At 47.3% G+C, this 21594-nt stretch overlaps 6 protein-coding genes across 6 annotated transcripts; 2 read left to right on the top strand and 4 right to left on the bottom strand.

Moving 5' to 3' along the window:
• Window positions 1-3923: 3923 nt before the first annotated feature.
• Window positions 3924-6327, top strand: N7503_000937 (calcium-binding EGF-like domain-containing protein; the record flags this gene model as incomplete). Its single annotated transcript, XM_057060498.1, has 2 exons — window positions 3924-5217; window positions 5273-6327. The coding sequence occupies 2 exons, from the start codon at window positions 3924-3926 to the stop codon at window positions 6325-6327; spliced, it is 2349 nt and encodes a 782-aa protein (XP_056927421.1).
• Window positions 6328-8607: 2280 nt separating this feature from the next.
• N7503_000936 (fungal specific transcription factor domain-containing protein) lies at window positions 8608-11203 on the bottom strand (the record flags this gene model as incomplete). Its single annotated transcript, XM_057060497.1, has 7 exons — window positions 8608-9161; window positions 9226-9406; window positions 9473-9648; window positions 9709-9979; window positions 10037-10584; window positions 10639-10907; window positions 11139-11203. The coding sequence occupies 7 exons, from the start codon at window positions 11201-11203 to the stop codon at window positions 8608-8610; spliced, it is 2064 nt and encodes a 687-aa protein (XP_056927420.1).
• A 1181-nt stretch (window positions 11204-12384) lies between these two features.
• On the bottom strand, window positions 12385-14183 carry N7503_000935 (amino acid permease/ SLC12A domain-containing protein; the record flags this gene model as incomplete). Its single annotated transcript, XM_057060496.1, has 2 exons — window positions 12385-13561; window positions 13708-14183. 2 exons carry the CDS (start codon window positions 14181-14183, stop codon window positions 12385-12387), a joined length of 1653 nt encoding a protein of 550 aa, XP_056927419.1.
• Window positions 14184-15290: 1107 nt separating this feature from the next.
• N7503_000934 (mandelate racemase/muconate lactonizing enzyme family protein) lies at window positions 15291-16412 on the bottom strand (the record flags this gene model as incomplete). The annotated part of the gene is made up of 1 exon (XM_057060495.1): window positions 15291-16412. One exon carries the CDS (start codon window positions 16410-16412, stop codon window positions 15291-15293), a length of 1122 nt encoding a protein of 373 aa, XP_056927418.1.
• A 609-nt stretch (window positions 16413-17021) lies between these two features.
• Window positions 17022-18124, top strand: N7503_000933 (zinc-dependent alcohol dehydrogenase family protein; the record flags this gene model as incomplete). The annotated part of the gene is made up of 2 exons (XM_057060494.1): window positions 17022-17535; window positions 17598-18124. The coding sequence occupies 2 exons, from the start codon at window positions 17022-17024 to the stop codon at window positions 18122-18124; spliced, it is 1041 nt and encodes a 346-aa protein (XP_056927417.1).
• A 1064-nt stretch (window positions 18125-19188) lies between these two features.
• N7503_000932 (CocE/NonD family hydrolase) lies at window positions 19189-21275 on the bottom strand (the record flags this gene model as incomplete). Its single annotated transcript, XM_057060493.1, has 6 exons — window positions 19189-19905; window positions 19976-20129; window positions 20200-20389; window positions 20444-20703; window positions 20762-20927; window positions 20984-21275. 6 exons carry the CDS (start codon window positions 21273-21275, stop codon window positions 19189-19191), a joined length of 1779 nt encoding a protein of 592 aa, XP_056927416.1.
• Between the last annotated feature and the right edge of the window lie 319 nt (window positions 21276-21594).

Here is a 21594-nt window from a genome sequence, read left to right as displayed (position 1 = left end):
CGAAGGAAAATGGGTAAGAGATTTACATGTTTGGTCTCTTCCTTTACCTTGTGGAGAAAAAGCACCTGGCCCGTTTGATGCACTTCAAAATGTCATGTCTTACTTGCATGCTGTAAGCGCTAAGCTCTAGCTGCACGCCTAGTGGCATGCATGGTCTTGCAGATTCTGAGTACAATGATTGCCAAAACTGCGTAGAAGAAGACCAGATTGCTGGGATGTTTCAAATGTATTTTTGCAATTCTGTAATCTTGGTATCAAATGGGGGATATAGGATACGAAGCCATCTTCTTTTAAGAAAGTGGATACACTTTGAATATTATGAATGTATAACTAATCAACTTTAAGGATTTGACATATTTCTCCAGTGAGATGTTGTTTCGGGAACCGGGTCTTAGCGCTTACTTTACCCCGTACGAAAATGGTGCGGGGTCGTCAGCTTCCAAGCTTCACGGCACATGCGAAAGGGGGTATACTATACCTGAGGATGATATTCGCAACATAACCCACCACGATATTCCCGCATATACCGTACATGCCTAGGCGTGCCAAAATCTAGTCCATCAATAGGCTACATCAAGAACAATGAATCACAATACAAAAAGATGGTCGACATCAAGTGTCCAAATGCATGCAATCTTTGTCGCGTGACAAAGATCAAAAGGAGCGGCGATCATCCAAGCGAAAATTGCAAAGTTAGTGATTGGGAGTCAGACAGATATTACGAGTAATTCCAACGTGTTGAAGAAGCCGCCACGCTTCAACTGAAGATGTGGAGGGCATCATATCCTAAATGATAAAGCTCATTTGGTCGTTGTTTACCATTTTTAGAGGATACTTTTCTGAGCATCTTGCAAAAACTTACCGACTGCCACTTGTGCTAGTTTTTTGAATGGGTTTCCCGAGGTCATTATCTAAGTTTTCGGATATTCCAAACAAGTATCCGAAAGTGTCCGGAGCTCAGTCCCTGTCCGAATGAAATTTAAATTGAATCATCAAGACCGGTATATATTCCCGAGTCGGCTTCTTTAACATCGCTGTCACTCAGCAATCACTAGTATCTTTCAGGCAAATTGATATCTCCAAAAATCTAAACTTTGGTTCACTTCCCCTGCAGCCATGGTTGACTTTGATAACGTGGGAGCGACCATCCATCACGTCACCGGCTAAGCTTGCTCACGTTGTGTTACGCACAAAGCCAGACAAGGAGCTACTGGTGAGGCCTGATGTAGGTCCTAGGGGATTGGATAATGTGCCTATCATGCAGGCTTGAGATCATCAATTGTGGAAATAGGAGAGAGGCTGTTACTGATTGGACAGGATTAAGTTGTACTTCTCCCAATGTCATGCTTTCTTCTCTTCAAATCCAGATCTGATGTTGATATAGCCACGAGGCTTCGTAGGAACATTCCTGAGCAGCCCAATCAGCTCGATCGGTTTGCTGATATATTGAGGATAACGAGTGGATCATTCGCTGGCATATGAAACACTTGAGACATGCTCCTCTAGATTCATGAAACAATTTCCGGGAATCTCTATCTGGAAATGACCATCCCAAGATAGGAGGATCCCGTTGGCCTTTCGACCAATGGTCCGGTCTTCGATTGCGGTGAAGTGCAATTTGTTTGCTGGATTCAGTGGTAGCTTGGATCATGCCCATGGGAGCCTTAGCCTTATGACAGTGCATATAGAACCCCTCAAGCGAATTTATTGGACTATGCAGTCGCCGTCAGACACCCAAGTGAACGGAACAATAGGGCAGCTCAGCGATTCAGCACTTGCAAATATAAGATTCAATACATCATCTACAGTACCATCCAGCCATCTGAGGGTGGCGCTCACTTTTGAATTGTATTTCTGTAGTTTGAGAAAACACAATTGTCAAAGCAACAACAACTCGCCTTTGAGTATTCTCTCAGTGACATTCATATTGTACTGTGAATCTCTTAGATAGGTTTCTACAGGTATTGAAAGAAAGAGATAAAACCGTACGTGGTTTGCGAGATGGTTCCACGCGGTATTCCGGACTCCGAACCTCGCCTGCCGAATACGGTACTAGCTTAGCAAGCCTCGCGACGAACTGCTCCGATTCCACCAACCAACCTACAGGGTGCTCCACATATCGAAGCGAAGTAGATTGAAGTGGGGATCCAAGGACTGCCACGCGATCCACTTACACCAGTAGTGGGGTCTAGATCCCTAGATCTCTGGATCTGTGAATCGGTGTTCCAATGAAACACGGGAAAGTCTATAAACTAGCCGAAGCCTTTCGGCTGTTAGTGCTAAGTCGTGGCACTAAGTGGCTTGAGCGCAGAAAACAGTTCGTGTCTCAGGATATTCCCAGACCCACAAAGCCTTTGGTGGGGTTACTGGCCAATCAAGATGCGATGATTCTGATAAGCCACGCTAACCACAGCGAAGCGAAGCGAAGCAAGGAGTACCCTTTGAACCTTGAAATATTCCGTATGTATCCGCTCGTTTAAAACTCCCCTATGACCCCTATGATAGATGCCCCCACACCTCCCTTGCCAGATGACCGCATTTTGGCGTTTCTGCAATAACGACCTTGTTTCAAAAAAGAAAAAGTATGAATGTCATGAAGTGGACTGATTGGTCACGCAGAACATACCGGTAGGGAGATTCTCATTGACACCTTGTCACTTGGTCCTATTTCATAGAGCTCCACGGCATGGATATTGATTCATATTTTCTCACAAACAGCTTGTCTAAAGTTACACAAATATCTCCAATTAATCCAGCGGGTTGTCTTGATCCGATGAAAGTCATATATATACATTCCGTTCAAAGCCATTTGCCCAGATATTCGAGACGGACCATTCCGCAGTAATCTTGCCATACGGATGGGCCCTGCAATGCCTTGCTACAGATCGCGAAGCCTTTCTACTCTAATAGGTATCTAATGCCGGCACATGCCGATTTATTTTTCTTGCCAAGACAAGATGGTGGTCAAGTCCAGATTTTCAAAGCGGTATTCTAGTTGAAAATGGCCAAGGCAACCAACAAAGGTCTTCTAAGTCCTCTTACTTGAGCCGCGGATCTAAAGAAGCAATTTCAGGGACGATCGTTGGGTTGCCAGTGCTTCCAGCGGGGCTCGGTAGCTCCGCAATGGCCCACCGAAGCCCGTCCTGTTTCGTGCCTGCAGTAGTTAGTATTTAGCGACACTAGACTAGGTATGTACCTGGTACCGCGAGTCAACACTACGAGCGCTACGGTCAATGAGAAAGTCCAGCTCGCTTTTGGATTTGACGGTTGTTTCTACTCTATGTCTAGTCACGTAGTCCCGTGGGTCCCCGTCGTCGGCACAATTGACTGGGTTCCTTTCGTGTTGTGGGTCTTGGCCATACGCCACCTCGTGATGCCGCTAGACTTAGCGGACCAGATCGTGGACTAGTGAGCGATTTTAGATACGTAAATTAGGAACTTCTGATTCCGCTGACATTGTGATGGATATAATAGATCTGCACAAGGCATGCGTGACTATGCGAAGAGAATTTTCTTTCGACTCCGTGGTTCCTCACGACCCTTAGTTCTTTCTGTCTTTCCTTCTGTGTTTCTGGCGTATCCAATCTTGGAGTCTAGTAAGCTCTCAGTGTTCTTGTCAAGGTAGATGATTACTCACCTTCAACTAGGAGAAGTCTTGGATGCCATGATCAAGTCGCAACCTCCTGGAATCAGCAATTGTCAAGCTCTGCTTCCAACACTGCATCATTCAAAACCCATACAATAGAGATACATAGAGATACACTGCTACCTACAGCTTGTGCATCTTCCCCCATCTCTTCGCAACACATTCGTTTTTCTTTCTGCGGACCAGACCTAGGATCAGCTTCAAGGCTCTCGCTGTCGGACCGACCGTCATATTCGAATTGATCTTTTAGATACTACTATTTTCATTCGGACCTGCGATGGGATCCATCGGAGTCCCGTTTTCCAATGGGCAGACGCCAGCGACAGAAACCAGGGAATTTCTGGAGAACCGTATACATCTACCGCAAGTCTCACCATATCAACCACTCAGACCTCTTCCATTGAGGCACTTGAATTATGAGATCCAGCGGCCTCTTCCGGGTTCAGCTCCGCTGAGGAACCCCGTCGACCATCATCCCAGATACCTGATGCCGCGCTGTCCTCTAACAATCGGAACTGAGCTTCTAAACAACAGCTCTTCACCAACGGTCGAGTCACAAAACAGCGGCAGTGGCTCGGATACCATTTTATCTCTACCAACACCACCGGTCGGATCATTCCCTTTCTCCCAGGTCCAGCCACCTCGTCCTTCTACAGATCACGGATATTGTGCGAGTCCCACCAGCACGATTGACCAAACGCCCCGCACATCAGTCGCGACCGAGTATCTATTCAGGCAGTCTACCGCCTCATCGTCCATCATCCGCCTCTCCGATATCTCACCATTCCCGCCGCCATGGTACCCGCCGCCATCTCAAGATCCCCCACTTCCCCAGGATGATCCGCGCCTTCGAGCCGCAGGTCTTGTATCACCCCTCAAAACTTCCCACAGTCCCGAACACAGTGAACAACGAATCTCCGTTGTCCCACGAAATCCCTTCAATCCTCGCTGGACTCGGGTTTCCCTTGCCTCAAGCCAAGCTATCCCGTCAAACTGGGGCTATGACTTCCAACAGCATAACGAGTTGTTCAAAGACACCAACGTCGAGAAGGGAGACAAGCCAATGATATTTGCCATATCTAAGCCCCATCCTGCCTCGATGGCCTCGACTTTGGACAGTCCGACACTGCCCCTTGAAAACCTGATGTTCAAACGGAACGCGACCGCTTCCCCAGCAATCCCCTACCTGCAAGACGCCCCCAGGGCAGACATTATTTCCCACACGTTGAGCGAATTCGACCAGGAAGCGAGAATCAAGAAGCTTTCCGTCCTCCAGCAGCACACTACCCAGCAGGACGATGAGACTGTGATTGCTGAGTCTTTGGTCGAGGAGACCGAGGCCCTGCCCAAGCGTATGCCGACTATGCGTGAGATGAGACTTAGTGTCCACAAGCCTGCCCAGTTTGATGCGGTAGCCGTGTATGATACGGATGCCCGTAGCACCACTCCCTTGAGCCTGATCGGTCTGATCCGAAGTGCCACTGACATGGCTTCAATCTTGGACCATGGCAATGTTGCCAGTCAGACTGATTTTAGTGACAAGAGCAGTAAGGCCGATTTCCGCGCCGCAAGTGAGCTTCCATCATCTTTTTGCGAATGGAAACAAAATCTTACATTTGGCTCTAGGCAAATACCGTCGTGACTCTAGCTCCTTTTCCGATTTACTGGCTGAATTTCCGCCGCCTGGCTTGGCAGCCTCCAAGGTCCGTGATTTCTTGCCTGTTTCTCTTTGGCGCTCCAAACTACGCAATGTGAACTCGAATGGACCAAACGAGCATCAAGGCTCGGGTGCTACTCCCCCCAAGCGAGGTCTCAGAGGGATGTCTCGGAAGCAGCTCATAATGATCTGCATATTGGCTTTGAGTACTGTTCTCCTTGCAGTCCTACTGCCTGTTCTTCTGGTCCTCCGCTCTAAGGACACCAGCGCTACATCCTGCGGGAAAACTACGCCCTGCCAGAACGGAGGAGCTAGCGTGTCTAGTACTACTGGATGTTCATGTGTGTGTGTCAATGGCTATACTGGCTATCAGTGCACCACCATTGGTGACAGTAGCTGTGTGACGTCCGATGTCACATTGTCGAAGCATGCGACGATGGGTAGCTCGCTCCCCAATGTCTTTAGCCATTCGCAGGTGAGGTTCGGCATACACCTCGATCAGGTTGCCATCATGGCTCTGTTCAGCACGAACAATGTCTCATGCAAAACCGAGAATAAGCTTGTTTCTCTCGCTGGGGTAGAGATTAGCAGCGACACCAAGAACGCTCGCCGATCCATTGGGCTACCTATCGACGAAGACAAAGTAGAGATTAACACTGCTTCTAATCCAGCGACCGGGTCTCCTACGGTCGCGCCTCGGTCCTGGGCCACCAAAAATGGCATCTTATACGACAATTCGACTACCAACACGACCGCAGCCGAAGCCTCCACGGACGCCGGGTCCAAGAACATCACCACTGTCCCATCTCAAGTCGTGGAGTTCTCTCGAGTAGCTGTACTCTTCATCCTAGAGCAGACTGGGTCTTTTGAATCCGCCGTCAATACGAAGGAAAACATCCAGTTATACCTGGTGGAATACTACAACAGCTCGATCCACCCTTCGCTGCAGGTCCTGGATAGCTATGACTTGGACTATCAGCAGAATACAATCACACTACCCAACGGTACGAGAATCGGAGGCTAATTACATGTCATTTAATATGTACCGCACAAGACACAAAAGGAGAAGAAATAGAAAAGGAAGGGGAGTGGAAAGCAATTTGGTAGAAATAAACTGTACCTAGCCGAGCGACATAATCAGGTAGACCTGCCACAGAGCTATGGCGCAACTTACTGGCTCCCCCGAATGGCAATGGTAAGAGCAACCTTTGCAAAATAATACATTTTCTCCTGTCTCCTCCGATACTTCCGACCAGTATTCCGGGTTGGTAACCGCCATATAGTCTCAGGTCATGCGTCATCATGACTACTCCACCGATATGTTAAAAGGGATAAAGTTCACTTAGACAGTAGTCGCAAGTCCAACCATCCGCAAGTAATACTGTCGGTCCATATGAAGTTCGAAACATTAAATCGTGCCCCAGACCCAGATGATACCGAATGTGACTTTTTGGAACTGGAGACGAAGCTCAGCCCCAAATTGAGCGACCTTTTTGTTCACTTTATATCGGCATGGCAGCCATTCTACAAAGTCCAAGAGCTTCGTGCTTTTGGCGTGGACGCCATCGCGCTTCCTGATATTTGTTCCTTATCTTCAAAAGGGTGTCACTTCAAACCTCTTGATTCTCTTGGCTCCGTCACTGCAACCTACCCCCCGATTGGTACCCATCGGAATCTCCATTCAAATTATGCGATAGGCTCGAGGCCCATCATCCGTAGTCTGGAACCTATCCAATATGGGGGACGGACTCGGCTTTTCCCTATAAAAGCCATTGAGGATAATGGATATTGGTATGAAATTTAGTACGGCTCATAAAGATACTGTGGCCAAACTTCTGAGAGATACTAATAATGTTGATTTCAGTCCAATGGATGGCCATACATTCTTCGGGGTATTTACCGGTATGATAAGGAATTTGCAGTTCGAGATTACTTCTCATTTTGAGTGGTTGGGGCCAACACCTGGAGACGGGAATCTCAGACAGCCTCATATGAAGATCTATATGGTGACCGGATGTAACGGAGCAGATACCATTATCACCCAAAGCGAGATGGGTGCTATTATGAACGTATTCTATAACCGAGTCTACGAGCCAGGTTTTGAAAACCATTCGATTTTTCCAGTGAGTGTTTTCAGAAGGTCCCAGAGGGCATATAGATGACTAAAGCATGACTGCATAGATTCTGGTTATTTCAGAGTACTTTTGGCGCCGTGTCCGCATCATTGAAGCAGTATTTGATCGATCTCTTGAGAAGTTCACAGTGAAGTTCACCCCAATTTGTCATTTCGGGAGAAGTGATGATTTGCTTTGGGATTTGTTCTTGCGTTATGAAGGGAGTGAGCCACAAAACTCACAGTAATACTGAATAGATAGCTCAACTGAAATCTACTATATTTGCTATTCGCTAGGCTGCGGAATATAATCCGCCCATTTCGTAAGATAATGATTTATTCTGACAAAGGTGATCATCCAAGTCATACATGGGTGCCTTAGTACTTATGATTCTCATGAAAATGTGTAAAATATGTGTTCTCCTTGAATATCAGACCTTACTTAACGCCTTAGGGCCCAGGTGTCCTCCATACTTTGCCGTTGCATGTACATATTTTGGTACCTACTGGTAAGCGTCATATTTATAGCCGCACTAATTTAAAGCAAAATCTTCCGTTGTATATCCAGAGAAACAACCGCGTGAGAGTAGAGCATGGAATCAATGGTAACGCCCTGTTCATTCAAGATTTCCGAGTGGCATCCATCTGTGACCGTGAAAGTCGGGTGGACGGTTGTACAGACCATAGCTGCGATGACAAAGGAAATTTATGGCAGCGAGACGTATGACCTATTCCTCACAAATGAGCTCACTGTAGCCCATATTGAAACCAACCCAGGGGCGATGCTATTTACGATAGTTGTTCTGAATGAGTGATTGGTGGAGTAGTTGATGACGGTGGGTCTTAGCGGGGTACCGAGATGCCGCCGTACGTTGCAATTTGGGAAGGTTGCAGTGCCGCGGGGCAGGGTACAGCCCCGCTAGGTTCGAGAGAACTTCGCGGCGGAGATCGTGGAGAAAAGGACATATAGCTCAACTAGTGACCTTATATAAGTTTTGGGGTTTTTGTAGGGCCCGAATTGCCTGTAATCACCCATAAAGATGATGAAAGCTCTAGATGCCTTATAAATAGGGCAACCACAGCATGTTTCTTCAACGGGCTTCAAGAAACCTTCATCCTATCAGCATGCAAGGACATAGAAACATACGAAAGTAAGATTAGAGACAAACATCGAGACAACTAATACAGAGCTCAGCTGAATGAGTCTGTGACTGTGACATCTTCCCCTCCCAACCAATCTGGCTCCATACCAAATTCTCCAGAATATATCTCTGGGTGATTGATCTGGTCAAGAACAGACAGAAACTCGTAAGATGAAATGCCAATACTTTCCAAGAAATCAACATTAGCGGTAGCAGACGGGTGTGCCGGACCCGACTGATTATCTCTTGGGGATGGCTGAAATACAATGCCAGTATTTGCCCCTGGAGCTCCGCCGAGCTGTATCCCCTGCGGTATAATTAAAGGTGTGATGTCTGACACTGTCGGGTCAGATAGAGTCAAGACTCGAAGACCCGCTTGTTCAACTCTTCTGGCAAACTCCTGAAGCAAGCCTTCAATGCGACTCAGTTCTTGCTTTCGGGCGTGGGCCACCCGATTCCCGCAATTAATCAATTCGTCTAAAATGTCGTGTGCTTGCTTACTGTATGACCGGCCATGCATGCTGGAGGGGAAGAGCGCATTCGCCATTGTCAAGTGAAGAGCAGCAGCGTATGTCATTTCATGGTCAAATGGCAAAAATGTTTCTGGATGTACGTTAGTCAGTCAGTGCGTGTTGCCTTTGCTAGAATACAGAAGGCGCAAGCACACCTAGTAAGCCATTCTCATTGCCTATTATCTGAAGAGTTTTCCCTGCGGATTTAATGCCAATCGAGATCAAGGATCTTGGAAGAACCAGAAACTTCTGCCAATCCTCTTCTGCTCGACCTAGCTTCTCTAGCCTTTCTTTGAGTACAGAAAGTAGTAGCGGTCTGGTGGCGACAATAATGCACTATTCCCATCATGTTAGTAGTTGATTAGATGAAGAGGTACCAAATGATGAACAGAAGTCACTTACTTGGTGATATAGAAGAATCGTGTGGCATGTCTCTTCAGGCAAATTGTCTCCAGAACCATGGAAGTTAGTATTGATCATGTTCTCGATCTCTTCTGCGTATTTGGCCATAGTCTCCAATATACTGCGAGTAATATCCAGAAAGGCTACCAGCTGGGTTTTCTCCGTTTTGTATATGGCTTTATTATTTTTAGTATCTGACGTGGACTCTAAAGAAAGGAGAAAGTAGCAGGACCTACTGCCGATGATAAATGAAAGCATCCTCGTGATCCTCACTTGGAGACTGAATGTAAGATTTTGCCGGCTCGTCAATGGCGAGTTAATCAGTGTAGTGATATCGCTGTCTTGGAGTGCCATTGGAAGGCCCAGAGACGGAGAGATATGGCGGTCCATGATATATAGTGACCACCAGAGGTTTCGACATCGGGTCACAGTTGCGTCCCCTAGCACATCTTCGGGAAGTTGAGTGTGCATCCCTTCTAGTTGGGCTATTCTTATAGCATGGCCAACCTGTGTTCAATAACTTAGCAAGTATACTTGAACTAGTAGAATCATAAAACTGCTCACATGCACATGAGCCGCCTCCCTGTGGTCGATCGCATACAAGTATAGTCCGACCAATGCCAGAGCCTCGATTGCAAACAAACTGTTTTTCCCTGTCGATATATTCGTTGGCATAGCTGACATTGCCCGCAAAAAGTATTTTGACCCAGGAGGATCCGTCTTGTTACGAGGCCGTGCGATGAACGCATTACCAAGTGCAAGAACCAAGAGGAACTGAACAAACAAAAAGCGAGGCTCCGTCGCTTTTGCATCTGGGCGAGTCTCGTAGAATCTATGAAGGTATTTGATGAACGAGTCTTCCTCAAAAAATCTATATGCCTGGCCAAGGCGAAACTGTACAATCTGATATAGATAGAGAGCATAATCAAGGGAAGGTAGATCACTCGTGTCTATAGGGCCGGAGACCGAGGCATGATCCCATGCGAAGGGATATATATCTCCGTCCAGGTACAGCTGAGGAGGGTCCTTGGCCGAGCTTTGATCGAATATCTCGGTCATCATGACAATCAGTCGGGCTGTGAGAGACCATGGCGATGCTGGAGCTAACCAAACTGTGGCAATTGTGAGATCAAAAGGGCAAAAGATATGGAACGCCGACTACTAACTCCATTTTCGCTGTTCCTGGTGAGCATCTTTGAAAACTGTTGTAGGTAGTGTGAAGGGGCTTGTCCAGATATTGCAAGAGAGGTCGATGTCAGCTGATTCTGAGGATCTTCCGGGCCGGGGGCCCAAAAGCTGCTCGGCAGCGCCGAAATCATCCACCGGATGGTCCGTATCAAGATCGCCATCGGAACGAAAACTATCATCTCGTGAGCGCTTCACGCCGGTAGCACGCTGCCAATTATAGGCTTGCTTCTGCAAACCCCGGAGGTACCTTTCGCCAGGTCAGTAAGCATCGGCTACTCAATGGAGGTGCACAGAACTCACCGTTCGGAGACTAAGATCTTGTTATCTCCTTCGGAAAACCGACAATTGAGAGATTTCCGTCGGCAATTAGTACAAGGTTCATCTCCTGAGCATTTTATTTTACTCTGGCGACACGCCGTACATCTACCACGTCTGATTGTCAACTCATATCATTTATAACTAGTCGAGATATTCTTACGCGATAGCAGCTCTTCTTTGCTTCCGATTTCTACCAAGAGTCTCTGGTCGCTGCGCAGCCTGCATTGTGGGCAAATAAATAAGGCCGTTGGGTTGTGCATAAGAGATGGCAGTCACAAGGGGCGTCTCTTCACCGACTGCGGAACCCCGCACCAGCCAAGCCTAATACCTCTCGTTCGGACCATCTCCACCCGCATCGTCGAGCGCTTCCAGAAGCCACAAGCAGTCGATGTCTTTCAGTTGCCTTTCTCTGAGAGCCATAGAAAGACTCATAGGAAAGACTGTACTATGACTTTATGCGAATTTATGATATCAAGCACCACAAAATCCTAATGATAATATAGGTGGTTGCTCAATGACCTAATACCGTGGAGCGATTACAGTATTTAAGCTCTCTGCATCAAATGCTTCATCCAAGCAGCTTTGTTTGTAGATGTGTGATTAACTCCACTTGCTCGAATACCCGAAGTTCCTCCTATATTTCGGGAGCGCCGGACTTACCCCCTCCCCTCGGCGCACTGCTCGGCATCTGGACCGAAACATAGTAGTGATTTCCCGAGGGAAACTGAGTGATATTGCCCGACACTAATAAATATATTGACCATGATTATGAATCAGTTTGTAGTTGAATATTTATGTATTGTCTATAGGTCACTATTTACCGATTTTTAATATTACAAAGTCGGGTTGCTGAGTCATGGACTGCTTTTTCGGAGTCCATTTGATCTGCACGATGTCTGTTATGGTAAACAGGAGCCCGTCAAAACTCCCATGTCGTAGCAGGCCAATTGTAGCCGCTTAAGCTGGGAGGTCCTCCATAGCAGTCTCCAAGCTAGCCTTTGAATCAAGTGGATCTCCGATCGAACTGCTTCAGTGCTAGTGCACACAACGATCACGGTATCCGATACCAAGCGCTTCTGCTGGGGACATGGGAATAATCTCGCAATATGTACTTTCCTCTCATCCCTGCTTTGACGTTCTCCATTTGAATACACGCAGTAGCATTTTATCCTCTGAAGAATATCTTTCTTTCCCTAAGTACTCAAGTGCCCGTCACGAAAATTATACTTCATACTACCAGATAGTCAGACAAGACTTGAAACTATCTCCTTGAGCACTTTCCACTTCGTTTCATTGTCCATTGCCATGATATTCTCAACATTTATAAAAGACCTCTGCAAAAGAACAAAAAGGCCTTCTGGCAGCTAACAAGAAGCATTCTGGCCCGGTTCTTGGCTCAACTGTCGCTATGTCTCATCTAGACTTGGTTTCTTCGACCTCATGCGAAGTGTCCGAATAACATCCGCCCAGAAACCCAAAGGCTTATCCAAAAAAGAGGCCTCATAAGAATCAATCTGTGGACTGTCCCACACCAAATCAATATCATCGAGTTCCACAACTTTTGTTCTATGGGCAATCTTCCATCCAATATACAAGACAGGTGCCACGAGCTGCATAGTATAGTTCTGAAAGAAGCCTTGGACGCTCCATGGAGCAAAATTCGTGTATCCGTAGAAGAGTAAAACAATAATCATTGCTGCTCCTCCAATCCATGCACAGTATGGCTGAAAATGGCCGAAATATGGGAAAGTGCGGCGGTTAACACCTTGACGCTTGCAAGCTGCGTGGAACCTGATGTAAGTTACACATATAACTAAATAGTTAATGAGAGCGCCAGCTGTCACTAACGAGACAAGCCAGGTGAGGACTTGCGACGTGTTATTTGATAACTGCAGGAAAGACAGAAATGGAAAACATATCACGACGATTAAGGCGTAAATTGGGTTTCCTTTCATAGTCTTGGCCAGGATTCTTGGGGCGCGTCCATCGAGAGCCAGACCGTAAAGCGAACGAGAAGCACAATATGTCAGTGTATTTCCCGCGGAGAAGACGGATGTCACCAGAAGTGCATTGACGATATGTGGCAGAACGTCTACATGTAGATTCGTCATAGCCAAGATATACGGAGAACCTCCGGCTCCTTTCTTGTTGCTTTCGCCATTCAAGATTGCTTGGAGCGTCGGGTCATTCCATGGGATGACAATCCCAACACAAAGGGCGCTGCAGACAAAAAATAGTCCGAAGCGCCAATAGACTGTCTGAAATGCGGCTTTGACATAGACGCGAGGGCGTTTGGTTTCTGCTGCTGCTATAGATATGTATTCAGGTCCCACTATGCAGAAGGCAGCAGACCAGAGAGCAGCAAGGAAGCCTTCAAATCGACCAATGTCGCCAGCAGTATGGTGCGGGGCAAAAGGCCCGGGGTCTTTCCAGTATCGGAACCCATACGCGTCGTGCTGAGGATTTCCACCAACCATGGTAATGAATGTGAATAGGAAGAGTATAAAGAGCAAAATGACTTTTCCAGATGAAAGCAAGAATTCAACTTCACCGAAGGTAGAAACGGCAAGAGCATTGATGAGGCTGTCTCCTTCGTCAGTGAGCGGTCTTAATGTCTACTGCCGATTGGAGTAGGATGATCAACCGGTACAACATTTGGCGAAGCCGAAGTAGTCAAAGAAAACGAAATAATCATGGATCCAAATTACGACAGAAAGGAAGAAGCTTACCCGTAGAGAAAGGTGCATGTTGCACAGACAGCAGCAACAGGAATGTCATCTCTCCAGTAACTCAGAATCAGACTGATGGCTGTAATCTCGAAAGGTATCATCAAAGCCTCGTAGATGAAGAAATTCCACCCCACCATGAACCCCATTGCATCATCGACCCACTTGCCAGCGAGACGGATGAAGCCGCCAGGAACTGGATGTAGCGTGTTCATCTCAGCGATGCAGTTATTGACGCACGCCAGCACTAGGCAGTATGCGGAATACGCCAAAACCAAACTCGCAGGTCCGCCTGCAGCAAGGCCGTTCCCTATAGTGACGAACAATGCTGTTCCTATAGAGCCACCGATGGCGATAAGTTGAATTTGTTTATTTTCGAGACGTCGATGGAGACCTTGGCATGCTTCGATCTGGCCCTCGACGATTTGGGCATCAGGGATTTCCGGGCTTTTTTTCATATCTTCGATTGTGGATACCATTCTGAATTTCGTGGCTTGTCTGCGGGCAAAGATGCGTTATGATGCCTAACAATCTTGCGTACGGGGTTTGGGGTCTCTAGTGCTGCTTTTGGACAGCCGGAGTAGGTCGCTTGAATCTGTACAAGATTGCCAAGGTGTGAGTGGAGGAACAAATCATATAGAGTTATGGAGATTAATGTGAAAGATTAAAATGTGCACGGACAAGGCGTGCGGGAGACGGTGAGCAAGTGCTGTCTTTATATGTTTAGTCCAGGATTATACTACGGTGCTCTTTGTACCAAATGACAAGACTTTCGCGGAAGCATATCTCTCAATTTTGTGTCCGTGGAGCCGATCCTTTCTAAATGGAGCCAGCAGCAGTCATCTGCTAGACGTCCTACCGCTGGAGCTAGTTTGTCATAGTGGAGGCACGACTTCGCCCTCCAAACTACTCGGGATCTCTTCCGAGGAGTCCATACACACCCTTATCTCTACACCAAGCAGATGGGTTAGAACAGGAAAAATTTGCCGACTTGGACACCCGCCAGTACCAAGCAGTACTATGTAGGTAGTGCAGTAATGTCGAGAGGTTGTTAGACAAGATAAGGAGTATATTTTTTGATATTTTATCTGTGTCTATTTTACTTGAAGTGATGACTCCCAAGTCGCTCAAGGATTTTGACATTGTAGAAAGCCAGTAACAACAACAGTTCTCATTAGGGAAGATGAAGCCTTCAGTGGAAAACTCCTAAATCAACACATCCCGCAGATTTCTTTCAATCTTTCATGTTACCCGGTTCTCTACCCCGGTTGTAGCTTCCCTAGTACGCTACCCAGGGCTGAGTATCGCCCGATATATGCTGCTCTAAAACACTTTTGTAGACTTGTTGCTTGGCCATACTGTTCGTGTTACCTTTTGTACGAGCTGAATAGCAAGGAGCAACATGAAGCACAAGGATACGATGTATTATTGTGGAAGTGCGGCAAGGAAGGAAGAAGAGGATCTACGAGAAGTGAAGCTTAAGTAGTACAGGAAGGAAGGTACTCGTCCTAATCAGGACATCAACACCCATACATTCTGTATGTTGCGATTGTGAATGTATGCAATATTGTTCATGAAATTCCAGATCAGTAATAGCTCGCTATAGCTTCTCCCATCACGTCCAGGCGGGGTTTAATACCCAAGCCAGGCAATCTGGGCGCAGTGACTCGGCCTTCAACAACATCATATGGGCCATCGGCGGTCTTGACAGTTACCATATCGCGTGGTTCTAGGATGCATCGCAAGTTCTTCTCGGGGACTGTTTGTCCCATGTGAACAATAGCAGCGAATGAGATGTCCGATCCAACTGTGTCTTGAACGCTGAAAGTGTACCCCGCCGCAATGCAAATATCGCGCTGGCGACGACACCTTGTGAGTCCGCCGCTCTTTGAGATTTTCATTCCAATGCCATCAGCAGCATCATCAGCAATGAGTTGAATAATTGAAGCCTCAGTCATTGCGAGCTCGTCGAAATGTATGGGGATATTTGTCCTGCGCCGAAGAGAGACACATTCTCTCCAAGTCGCACAAGGTGCTTCCAAAACAAAGTCCATCCCAAGCCCTTCAGGAAGCTGCCTCAACATACGCAGAGCTGTCTCAACAGTGAGTCCACAGTTGGCATCGACGAGATAGAATTCGCCAGGTTGCTTGTCCGCAAGTGAGGCAGCTATCCGTGCCGCATCAGCTACGGGCTCTCCCGCAATCTTTATCGAATGCCCGACATAACCCCTCTTCCGATGCTCAGCAACGCGTGCACGCATATCTTCCGGTTCCCCGACATAGATAGAAGAGATAATTGGCAGCTTCACTGCCGTTCGACCGCCCAAGAGGTCACAGACCGGCATTCCTACTGACTTGCCAAAAACATCCCAGCAGGCAATGTCAATAGCAGATTTGGCATGCTCATGTCCAACGAGTGCCATGTCCATCGCCTCATTTACGCGATCGACTCTTCGTGGATCAAGGCCGATGAGTTTTGGAGCGATCTCAGCGATACCAGCGCGGACACCTCGTGCATGGGCAGCAACGAAAGAGGATCCGAAAGGTGTACTTTCACCCCAACCCTCGAGACCATTCTGTGTAGTTATGCGAACAAAGGTTGCATCAAAACTGCGATATTCTCGTCCTCCGGACAGACGGTACACTCCACCGGAATATGGTAAATCTTTCTGAAAGACATCGATTTGTTTGATGAAGAGGTCCGACATGCCTGCGGACGAGCTTTGGGTGGCACGGGGTGAATTATTGGGTCAATTGTCTCAGTAGTGGTTTCAAAATCTACTTTTCCTCTTTCCCCAGCTCGTGCAGGTAAGATCCTTTATTCGCCCTGCAGCATCAGAAACTAAATCTCTAGTTACAGCCTGTTCGGGATAGGTAAAATATCCCGCAATATGCTATAATCGACTCGGTTACGCAGCCGATTCAGCCAACTAACCCCCAATGAGTATCTTCCTTGATGGGAGAATGTAGAACTGGAGCGTTGCGGCACGGATTTCTAGAAACTATGTCATAGTACATGGCTCAATGACTCTGTTGGGTAGATCTGAAAAGATAACCCCTCAATTGGTGTTATCAGACTTACGGCTAAGCCGATACCCATCATAGCAGCGGAAGCAATCGTGAGGTGGGGCGTCCGTCGGTATCAATCCCGATCGGGTGTCCCCGCACCACTTCGTGTCGTCGGCACAACCGAGGATTAGCAATCACAGCATCACCGAAGACTTGCCCATGACGAATTATCGGATATAAGTTGTGACGCCCAATGTAAACTATCTAAATATTCTGTGTTATCATAAGCTCCTCGAAAATACGACCAAATGCCGAGCCCAGAGGTGACCCAACGCCGTGCCTTTCGGCGGACTGATGACTATACACCCGGCACGCCCAAATTGAACCTCGTGCAAGAAGCCCTTCCTCCCCTGGGACCGACGGAAGTCCTGATAAAGGTTCATGCTATAGCTCTCAACTACCGTGATGCCAATATCGCAAACGGGGGAAACCCTTGGCCAGTCATACCAAATGGAATTTTGTGCAACGACGCAGCAGGCGAGATCATCGCCACCGGCGACAAAGTAGAGACTTTGACAATTGGTGATAGGGTTGGGCCAATCACTGACACTGAAAATATTTCTGGGCGTGAAGAAAAGCGTTCATGGCTAGCAGCGGATGAAGACGGAGTCATGGCAGATCATATCATTTTTCAAGAAAAGGTTCTCTGCAAACTGCCAGATTATCTTGATTGGATCGAGGCTGCTACAATCCCTTGTGCCGGAGTTACTGCCTGGTCAGCTTTGAAGGGTATGAGTATAGGACAGACAGTGTTAATCCAAGGTGCGTGCATGTTCTATATCAATGAGAGCTACGTGCTAGACCAATCACTTACAAAGAGCTAGGCACTGGGGGCGTGAGCGTCTTTGCACTCAAGCTTGCGAGAGCTAGCGGCCTTCGCATCATTTTGACATCCTCGAGTGACACAAAACTTCAGCAAATGAAGGACAAATACCCTGACATCCTGACTATCAACTATTCCAAGATACAAGACTGGGATCAGGAGGCCATGAAGCTTACCGGCGGCAAGGGTGTTGATATTGTTGTGGAAAATGGCGGAACGAGTTCTTTAGTCAAGAGTCTCAAGTGCACCCGACGCGGCGGCATAGTCAGTCAAGTTGGATATCTTTCGAAGCAAGAGCCTAACGACTTGCGAGAGTTAGTCCCGACCATTATCGATCGGAGGATTAACCTTAGGGGCATCAACGCTGGTTCAAAGCATGATATGGAAGATTTCTGTGCTGCGCTGTCAGCAACCCAAGTCTCTCTTCATGATCTCATCGACAAGGTCTTCCCATTTGAGGAAGCCGAAGAAGCTGTTGAGTATGTCTGGCAGGGTAGACAGATCGGCAAAATTGTACTCGAACTTTAAATTGCGTCGCTTTGGTTAGTAAATGAATTAATTCACTAAGTCCCACGTTTTATTTCGTAGTCAGCTATTGCCCCATATACTATAATGGATAGGTGAAGTTAATCCTCTGTAATCTTTAGGACTGTAGATTGGACGCAGGTTCCGTCGCCGGTTTCACAATTCAGTGCATTGTAGCCGTAAAGTGTGGACCTGCGAGAGGGTGGCCGCTCTGCGCGTTTTTCAAGATCCCCTGTCGGGGCGGGCTCAGATATCTAGAGATGCATGTGATAACATGATTTTCACTCGGTGGTCTGTCGTTGTTTCAATAGCCCCTCTCTTAGTTGTCTGTCTGTAGGGGTCACAACTCCTCTGTGCAGGGCATTTCTGCTTGTTAGGAGAGGGTCCTGGGAGGATAGAGGGCGGAGAGGCGTATGGAAGTAGCGTGTGCATGATCATTCCATGGACAATATCCCAGGGTGTTTGAGGATAAGGCTTGGCAATAAAAGTAATTCTGATTCTGAATACTTATGTACTGCAGCATAACCTCCAAACTTCATTTGGTTTCCGTAAGGACACATGGCTGTTGCATGCCAAATGGCATGGGGTTCTTCATATCCATTTGTCGGCCTGGACGTGGGAGCTCGGTCACGTAATCCAGTCATGGCTTCTACGATCGGAGCGGCGGGGCCGACGATTCTTCACGGAAGAATCCAAGAGTACATTATCTTGCTTTCCCGTGAGATTCTGCAGCCTTGGTATAATGCCTTGAATGATTTTGTGGATTTTAGATGGCTAAAGTCAAACATTTTGGTAGACAGTTCGTTTCACTTTTCGTAAATATTATCTTGGAAAAATCATCTTCGCATGAATCCAGTACAGTGTGCGAGGGCATATGCAGACCCGTAACGCTATTTAAAGTCTTGTTAGATTTTTTAGTGCGACTCAATATAACAATTTCAGAATGATCAGATGTCTGCTATTCTCACTATGAACAATTGCACCGAAAGTTTATACATATTGAGTGTCCTGGACACTGTGAATAGTATAAAAGCTGTAGGATTTATCAACGGCATAATATGAGTCAATTAGCCCCGGACGCATGGGATCTCAAGTTTACTCTCATATCCTCCCCCAAAATAGAGCACCTGTCGTCCCTTATTTCCAGTGACAAAACCGCCCCTTAGGGGCTCAAATTCCGCCAGTGTCATATGGTGACCAGCAACCTTCAGTATCAGTTGCTCACCAGGTTCGAATTGAATGGCTGCTGGCCACAGGCTAATCTCCAACTTGACGATTTCACCGGGTGGGACCAAATCAAGTTTGCTGTGGTCGTGCGCCGGCCAGTGTGGTTTGCTCAATATTGGGTCAAAGGCTCTATGGCTAGCCCTCAGGATTCCAGTGGGTCCAAGGTATTTGAGTGTATTCACAGTCTGGACTTCCGCTTCTGAGTCTACACCGAGCTCCTGCAACGGTATGTTTACGTTGCGGAGAATCTTGCCAGACCGGTCAGCTTTCCGAATTTGAACAAACACATCAAAGTCATTGTGATCCTGGCAAGAGAGCCACAGGGTAGCTTTGGATGTCCCGATTAGTCTGGTTGTTTCTTGAAATGTGTGGCGGAACAAGATTTTCTCAGGGTCGTCATCCATTTGCTGGCCAACTATATCTCCCTGGTAAGATGCAGTTCCCGGTACAGCCGCCGATTGGCTTTCTGCTAAGAGGTTATTTGCAGACAGGTAAAGACTCTGGTACTCTGCCTCCTTGATAGGCCACTGGGAATAGGGTATATTCTTGAACGGGGGCTAGAAGAGCGCCGAGTCAGCTAGGGCTTAGTAGAGAATGTGCTGCGAATTCTTGTAGAAAGTCACTCACTTGGTTAAATCGCAGAACGGAGATACGGGCGCGCGGTGTCTTCTCCCAGCCATTTGAAATGCCTTTGGTGTAGAAGTCCAGAAATCTTTTCATATCTGCGATACTATCTTCTTGGTAGAGATCGTGCCACTCCTGTGTGGGGTGCATTCGCAGCCTATAAAGTGTTAAAGAGATTCGGAATAAGCGTGAAATCTAGCAGAATTCATCACAAAGGTTTTTCGTACCACTTCTCTTCATGGGGAATATCTTCGAATGACCGAAGTGACCCAATGGTGTGCAGTGCACTCGACATACTTGCAAGGACATAAGCAGGAGCTTTGATGAGGTGAGACTTTGCTCTTTTGTCTTCCCAGTACTCATTCATCAAAGGATAACGATCAATCATGGCTATAACATCTTCTTGATTGTTGTTTCCTGTGCGAGCAATGATTAGTCAAGCGATCGCGTGGAGGAGTAAAGATGAATTACCAGACAGACTCCCCATCAAAAATGTCCAAAATGGCTTATACGGCACGCCACCTCGGCATAGAGACTCTCTGTAAACGTCACTGAGGCCCTCAAGTGGCAACATGCAAGATAAGTGTGGAGGTTGTTCGGCCGCAATAAACCATTGAGATGAACCGAGCCATGAATTCCCCATCAGTGCGATGCGTCCATTCGTCCATGGAAGTGATGCAATAAACTCTATAGCATCGTAGCCGTCTTGACCTTCCGATGTTCCATGCCATCTGGAATCTGTGAGAACTACGGTCGGTAAGGCAAAGGGGAAAAAGGAGAATCACGCACCTATGGTCACCGTCAGAGCCCAGGATTCCTCTGGCATTTACATTCACTATCGCATATCCATAAGGCACCCATTCTGCAGGGTCGGGAGCCTCAAAGCTTTCAAATCCAGAGAGGCGCTCTTTTGGAATTCCCACTCGGCCCTCGGTCACATCAAGAGAAAGGATTCCTAGGGGTAATACCTCGTCAGTTAGAATAATACCAATTGTTGCTGGAAAACCATACCTGTGCCCGTCTTGCCATATGGAGACCAAACAAGGATAGCGGGAACATCCTCTGCGTCCACTGGGCGGAAGATATCAGCCAGGAGGAAAGATCCATCTCGCAGTGGGACCTTTATATCGCTCTCCCAAATGGTAGGTGCCTGGATAGAGCGACAATCTTCTTCCCTTCGAAAACCTGGTTGCAACACTGTTGTTTTTGGCGAGCTCTGCCCAGATGGATGTTTCGCGGCGGGGTCATCACTGCTCCCGATCTTTCGCTGAAGAACTTCGATTTCACCTACCGTGTAAGTCATCTCGCCCAGACAACTATTAGCTCCTGGAAGAATTGGTTTCGACAATGTGCGTTTGGTTTTCTTTCGATTATTGAGGCAGTGATGAGGTATGGGTTGCAAAATCCTATAGCATGCACCCAAAACATTTATACACGCGTCTGCTACAAGTGAACAGGTCAGTATGGCAAATGTGGGGAAGTGTGGGGTAGGGTGGGGAACGAATGACGAACCGACGGGGACCCGAGACTAATGATCAGCATTGGCGTGCCGCGCGTGGGACGGCTTTTCGGACAGGAAATAGGACTCTCTCGTTCCCTTGAAGTAAAATGCGCCCCGCGCC

This window comes from Penicillium pulvis, assembly GCF_028828015.1.
Source record: "Penicillium pulvis strain IBT 33274 chromosome Unknown contig_10_segment0_segment0, whole genome shotgun sequence".
In the NCBI taxonomy this organism is placed as follows: Eukaryota; Fungi; Ascomycota; class Eurotiomycetes; order Eurotiales; family Aspergillaceae; genus Penicillium; species Penicillium pulvis.
The sequence above is the reverse complement of the archived record's forward strand: the minus strand, read 5'-3'. Positions and strand labels throughout refer to the sequence as shown.